The sequence below is a fragment of the Euprymna scolopes genome, chromosome 6 (assembly GCF_053919585.1).
Source record: "Euprymna scolopes isolate OS-2025 chromosome 6, ASM5391958v1, whole genome shotgun sequence".
NCBI lineage: Eukaryota > Metazoa > Mollusca > Cephalopoda > Sepiida > Sepiolidae > Euprymna > Euprymna scolopes.
Window position 1 is genome coordinate 64,833,907 of NC_136487.1, and position 7,500 is coordinate 64,841,406.

The following is a 7,500-nucleotide window of genomic DNA, read 5'->3' on the forward strand; positions in this document are numbered from 1 at the left end:
GTCTGCACACACAATGAGCATTTTATATACATGAAGGACAATGAATATTTCTACACTCTGTATACACACATCTGTTCCATCAAAGACACTGTTATTGATACCACTAGACGATACACGAATACAGACACGTATATATATATTAGACATTAAGAGGAGATTTTATATATATATATATATATATATATATATATATATATATATACCCGTTCGCATACACCTTTCACGATAAAGATAGAACCCAGAATTAGATAGAATCGAGCAATTGCATCGACAACGGACAACGCCAGACCCAAAGTGGGTTTCGATGTACTGCATCTCATCAGTGACGTGCTCCGACATAGGCGCGAACCCAGATCGTCGCACTCATGAAGTGTGCAATACTGACGACCTAACCATATGGGCCACGGCGCAATCTATTGACTATGCCTCGATTTTTTTAATTCTTATATATATATTTTTTTTTTCCAGTTCTACATTCTACGATGTAACAAGCAACGCGTCATACAACTAAGATAGTTACTGGTCGTCGCACTCATGAAGTGTGCAATACTGACGACCTAACCATATGTCTAATATATGTAGAAAAAGCGGGTCATCCTTCGTAGGGACGTGATATCCCTCAACAAATAAGGTTGTTCCGAAAACGTGTCTGGCGAATCAACTAATTTAAGTTAATGTTTGTAGATGTGATATCTACCGTCTGCATACCAGCAGTAACTATTTTAGTTGTATGACGCGTTGCTTGTCACATCGTAGAATGTAGAACTGGATAAAAAAAAATATATAAGAATTTAAAAAATCGAGGCATAGTCAATAGATTGCGCCGTGACCCATATGGTTAGATCGTCAGTATTGCACACTTCATGAGTGCGACGACCTGGGTTCGCGCCTATGTCGGGGCACGTCACTGATGAGATGCAGTACATCGAAACCCACTTTGGGTCTGGCGTTGTCCGTTGTCAATGCAATTGCTCGATTCTATCTAATTCTGGGTTCTATCTTTATTGTGAAAGGTGTATGTGAACGGATATATATATATATATATATATATATATATATATATATATATATATATATATATACACACACACACACACACCGGCTACACAACATTATGAATAAAGATGGCTGCCGGAACAAACACGCGATGTTGAGTCTCCTATGATATAATAGTATATAAATAAAAAACTAAATTCATAAAATAATAATAAGAAGAAGAAGAAGAAGAAGAAGAAGAAGAAGAAGAAGAAGAAATAAATGTATAAAATGAAAAGGCATTAGTCTCGGCTACAACATGAAATAGCTGTAAAGGGCCAAGGAGGAATGAATGGCCAAAAATGGGGGAGCATTAATCAGACCTTCACTGAAATAGTGCACAGAGCATTGAGATCTTGGAGAGACGTATTGCCACTCAAATTCAAGTGAAAACCAATGGTTGCTGCTTGTGAGAAATCAATGGGAAGTGGTTGTTTCAATAACACAAAGTCATTTGCTGCAAAGGTTATTGAAAAAGGTACAGTGTTCTGGGAATCTGTGGAGACTTGTTACCAACACACCAGGGAACACCACCGATTATTATCAGTGAGTGTTCTCTGATGATGACTTGCGTGAGAACTCCTAGTGACTACTACTACTGCTACTACTGTTACTACTAATAACAATAATAAGAAGAATAAAAATGATAATAAAAAGTGAAGCATACATGGGTCCCCCGTAAGTGTACAGTTAATGAGGCATAAAAAATGACTAAGTTCAGCATTTACCCTCCCCCATTTAGTCTCAAAAGTCCACAGGGTACGTCAAATTCTGGTGAAAATGAACAAACAGTGCAGTTTTAAGCCTTAACATATGTAAATTTTAGTTCTGCACCATGCAAAAAAAAAAAATGACTAAGACCATCATTTGCCCCCTTCCCATTTAGCCCCAAAAGTGCCCAAGGCCTTAACATATTTAAATTTGAGTTCAGCAACATTTAAAATTGCTAAATAGACATACACAGAAAGTTTTGGACAAATACGGTAAAATAGTCCCAAAAATAAAGTGTTTTTATTATCCCTAAAAGAGCCCCTCGTATAGACAAACAAAATTATATAGAAGTCAGTTAGTTACAACTTTTCAGAAAGTTTTATAAAAATCCAAGTCATCGATTTTTAAATAAGCACAAAAGTGTCAATTTTAGCCATTTTAACCGGAAAGGCACCCTTGGGGGGGGTCAACTGGAGTTCCGTTCTGTTCCGGAAAATCCGTTCTGTACTCATATCATGTTTAATGTTTGTGCAAAATATCAAAAAATTCCAAAGTGTAGCTATTGAGGAAAATGCAGAGACGAACGGACGAACGAACAAGGTAAAATTTATAGGTTCACCCTCCTTTTGTCGGGGACCAATAATAATAAGAAAAAAATAATGAATGAATAGTTAAATAAGATATTGTAATGTTTAAAATCAATATGCAAATTATTTTAGCCGAGTATTATAAAAGTGAAGTTCTGAAATTAGAGTCAGTGCGATAAATAACCCAAATTTATAAAATAGCGGTTACTGTTTCCTATCTATCTGATTTTCTCATTTATTTCTGTTTTTCAGGCCCACGTTAGATGCAATCACGCGTCGGAAAGTGAAAGCAACCCCAGTACTTTCAAAGGTTCGGCCTTGGTATCAGCTTTACTTGAAATCGACCGGAAGCGTTTCCAGAACCGCGCAGGCGCATTGCACTTTGCGCGTCGCCTCTTCCGCCTCGGTCTCGTCCGCAGCATTTTCGGCGCCATCAACTTCGAAGATTCCGTTCAGGTTTACTGTTGGCACCAAAACGATCAGACCGACGATGAAACTGACAGTAACGAATCGCGCTGCAAAAGCAGCTCTCGCGTTTCCGGTCAGTTTTCTTGGATGACCAATGCCGAATCCGGTTCTCAACTCTCGAGCAACCGCAACCGCGGTCAACACAGCATCACTCATACCAAACCAAGCGACCGCAGTCTTCATCAAACAAACCACAAGAAACAGGCCTCGTCAAAGAGTCGGCCTTATGTCGCCAGTCAGTTCGTGGAAGTTGTAAGAGCAAAGTTATTAAGTATCGGGGAACCTCCTGTTCTTAATTCGTATCCACATTCGGACCACTCTTTGGAAAACAAGCAAACTAAATTCAGGACAGGTAAGTATCTTTTACGCATGAATGCGAAAATTTATTTAACTGTAAAAAATGGGCCATTCTTCAGGTTGACCACTGCCTGTAAACAGAAAACAAAGAAAATGGACCAAAAACTTGATGTACTTACCTATTAGGTTAAAAAAAAAAGATAGTACACCAAAAAATTAGCATCTTAACTTATATATTTCCGACTAACTCGACAAACAGCAAACACTGTTGAGGTGCCTAGATACCGACAAACCTCCTACTCTAATAGTGTTTTCCCTAAGATTGTTTGATTTTAAAATTCTCTTCCTCTTTCCTTAAATGTACTAACCTGCAGAAGTTTAAATGTAATGCGAACAGACATCTCACTGATAAATTCCTCACAGTCTCCTTGTTAGATACGATTCTAAATAGTTGTCCTTTACGCCCAAGTGACAATATGCCTTGTTTGGGGTGAAACTAGGTAAAAAAAAAGAAAAATTACCCAAATTTATTCAGTACTTTGTTTTTAAATAAAAATAATATTATATCGATGGAAGGCTGTCGATGACAATTATTAATGACAATGAACAATGGACATAACTCAACAAAAAAAAACAGAAAAGTTACCAAAGCTTCTTCCCCATATTAAGAATGATTTTCTAAATTTCCACGGATATGTAAAAATGCATAAATGTCCTTTATTTTAACAAAATGTTTTTGTCTTACAAATACAACGATTCTGATATGAGAAGAGCCTCACCGCAGTGGAAAACATCAACAAACTCCTGGAGATATTTGCTGTTAATGAGGTTGCTACAGTATCCAGAGAATGTGGTAGAGAGGTAAGATATGAAAAAGATGGATGCAAAAGAACAACAGGACAGAACATAATATGACTACCACAATCAAGAATCCCACTGTCAATATCAGAAGATATTAACATTGAAGAATGTTACAGAGATTGTAAAGCAGTGGCATTAAGTGGGTTAAGTGTGACATCTGTGATTCGTTGTATCACATCCAGTGCACCAGCACCAACCTAAAAACCTCCAAAACGAGGAATAGCTGTGTGATTATTGCGCGCAGTAACATCGGTGCCTAACCCCCCCCCCGCCCCGAGATGGTAGCTATTGACTCAGGTGACTAAAACTAAAAAGTCACCCAAGTCATATGGATATATTTTTTTTATTTTTAAAATCGCAACTTTATAATATATAAAAATCGATAGAACATTAACTCTATAATAATATATACGAAATCTGCAAGAATTAAAATATCATATTTAAGCTTTCTTTACGACTGGGCTACACCGGGCGCCCCTGCTAGCTTAGATCAATAGTTTTGCAGTTTTAACAAAAGAGCTATAATAATATCAGAGCGTATCCATCTATACTGAACATCTACAGAATGCCAGCACATGTGAATGAGTCCTCTGTGGAAATTCCACATGTCCCGCTATTATTATTATTATTATTATTATTATTATTATTATTATTATTATTATTATTATTATTACTATCATCATCATGATCATTATTATTATTAGCTGAAGTATTCAATATTTTGCCCTCATAAATTATTATAGAATTGATTAAAGGAAACAAATTCACAATGGCTTCCTTTCTCTACATCTCATGAGGAGGGGCAATAAGTGCGTTTTATGTTATAGAGTAGCCGTGATTCTCTGTTCTAGTTTAATATTTTATCTTTTAGATCTTCTTCTTCTTCTTTCAAAATATGATGTAGGAATTGTAATTATTATTTTATATCATGGTGCATATCGGAAAACTATAGCATTAATTTTTAAGAGTCGCTACATAAATACAATTTTGGGTGTAACCTCTGACAGGTGTATTAATGTTGAGGTGTAAATATCCAGTTATTATAATGATTTCCAGAACATTAGTTTTCAAAGATTTTATTTTTAGTTCCGAGCAGTGCATATCTGAACACTGGTAAATGTACCTGTAGCATAAATTTTGAATATAAATTTTGGGTGTGACTTCTAACAGGTGTGTAAATGCAGAGGTGTAAATTTCTAGTTATTATAATGATTTCCAGAACATTAGTTTTCAAAGATTGTATTGCTAACCGCGCGCCATTACACAGTTTAAGTGGATCAAGATTTCTTAATAATAGAACTGGGGCTACTTCCTTCAATATCAGGTTATGATGTGGCATTCCAGGCGGTTGCAATGAATTCTAAAGGAAATTCTACTGCCTGATCTTCATCAATAACATAATCAACAAATTTATAAGAATCCTCTCACCCAGGCAACTCTTACAAAAGATTATAACTGATCATATCAAGAGCATCATTTCTAGCAGCCAAGATTTCTCTTTCACAAAGCCAGCCAACATTGTGGAAACTTTGAGCAATATCTGGGAAAACCTTACTCATTAGCTCATACATTGGTATTTTATGCAATTGAAGATCTCTATTCAATTTTATTAAATTATTGCCAAATGGAAAGGAGGTGATTTGAAAAGTGCTGCGGATCATATATTAAAATGTCCTAAAAATAATATTCTTCGAACTGAACATTAAAAACCTACTTATAAAGCAGTATTGCAGGAGTGTCGGAGTTTTATATCACATTTTAAATGAAAAGAAAAAAATCGGGACCGAATCAAACATTCCGTTCTGAAGGACAACATCATTTTGTTTTATAGATAAACCACTTATTACAGACTATGTTTTGTTATACCTATCTCTCTTTTTTACCATTCTAATGGTAACTTAAAATAATATCATAATTAAATAATAATAATTTGAAGTTATGATGTAGGATGAGGTAATTGATGTGTTTAGGTATGAAATTGTAACTTTACATTTATATTAGAAAAACGGAATCCATATGTATCATAAATTTGTTGAAATATTAGATAATTGTCCGAAAAATCTGTATTTTAGTCAGACAAATTATTCAATTCATTGAACTTAATATTTGTTTATCTAATCGATAAATGAATTTAGAAAAATATAGGTGTCTACCGTCCATAAATTCTTATTTCATTACAGTAAACAAATTATTTAAAGAAAAAAAAAAGAAATTATATAAAGAAAAAGGTAGAATTTATTTAAAGTATAGGAAAAATTATTTATAAAAAAGAAAATTATCTAACAGAGAAAAGAAAAGATAATGTAAAGAGAAATAACATACTATTAAAATTAGGATAGACAAATATTTTCATGTTCAGAATCTCAGCCAATATTTACGTATTACTAGAAAAAAAGAAGAAAAGAAACGAAGGAACCTGACATTAGCCCAAGTAAGCTTTTCTATCAAAACATGTACTCAAAATTTATCCTCTATTGTTCAAGATTTCCTTAAGAACATATGGACTTTATTAATTGAATTTTGTCTTCGGTCGTGAGGGATATCTTCACTCATTAAAAACAATAAAATTTTAACTTTGTTACGAAAATTGCAAAATTTGAAGAAAAATTAGTTTTCTACAAATTTAAGGATTAACGAATATTTCACACTCCCGTATTTTTTTATTGTCATCGAAATCGTTGAAATTGCTCGTATTTTAATAGATCATTAAAACAAATCGATTGATTGTCTCTTATCGTCAGGGCACATTCTGGTGCACTGGAAGGGAGCTTCTCGTGTCTCTCCGCGGTGACTTAGTCCACAATATATTGCAGTCTAGATTGCACTGTAGAGAACTTACTGTTGATTTTATAAAATTATTTTATATATAACGGCTGGAATTTAAAAAACATCAAAAAGTCAATTATCATTGTTCAGTTGTTGTGCTCTAAAGAGAAAAAGTAAATTCGAACGCTCCCCTATCATATTAAAGACCTCGCTGTTGCTTTTGCCTGCCGGGCCTTTCTGCTTATGTGATAATATTTCTTTAATGCACTAGTTACGTTAGAATGCATAGGGTGTTAACTTTAGTCAAAATCACCGGTTGCTTTTTTAATAGGATTTTTTTTTAGATTATCGATATTTTTCGAATACATTCCGATACAAAACCTTTCTAAAGACACTGCCAGATATTAGGTTGGTGCAAAAATAATGTCGTTTAATACATACATAATAATAATACATCAAGTAGTGTGAAAGTGCATAAAAATCGGCGTAGCAGTTGCGGAGTCCGTAGGGAACGAATTCACACGGAGTTCCTTTTAATATAATAGTAGAAGATAGAGATAAGATAACATGTATAGAGAGATGAACATAGTGTGATTAAATATTCTACATTTTCTTTTCCTTCAATTCACTAAGCTTTTGTCAAATAAAAAGCTATACTGGCCATTATGGGGCTCGAACCCACGACATTCGCGTTATTAGCACGACGCTCTAACCATCTGAGCTAAACGGCCGCTTACAAAATTGATGTCTTTGAATTGATATTTAAAATTACCAA

General features: G+C 34.5%; 1 protein-coding gene and 1 non-coding gene across 4 annotated transcripts in view; one reads left to right on the forward strand and one right to left on the reverse strand.

Moving 5' to 3' along the window:
* The window catches only part of LOC145277665 (uncharacterized), a 399,006-nt gene that overhangs the window by 326,742 nt on the left and 64,764 nt on the right, over window positions 1–7,500 (forward strand). For all 3 annotated transcript variants that reach the window (XM_080129328.1, XM_080129327.1, XM_080129326.1), the window contains exon 2: window positions 2,586–3,153. In XM_080129328.1, the coding sequence (XP_079985454.1) occupies window positions 2,889–3,153 (265 nt within the window). In that variant the 5' untranslated portion in view covers window positions 2,586–2,888. The remainder of the gene's footprint in view (window positions 1–2,585; window positions 3,154–7,500) is intronic.
* Trnai-aau (transfer RNA isoleucine (anticodon AAU)) lies at window positions 7,383–7,456 on the reverse strand. The gene has a single exon. It is a non-coding gene; the product is annotated as a tRNA-Ile (tRNA).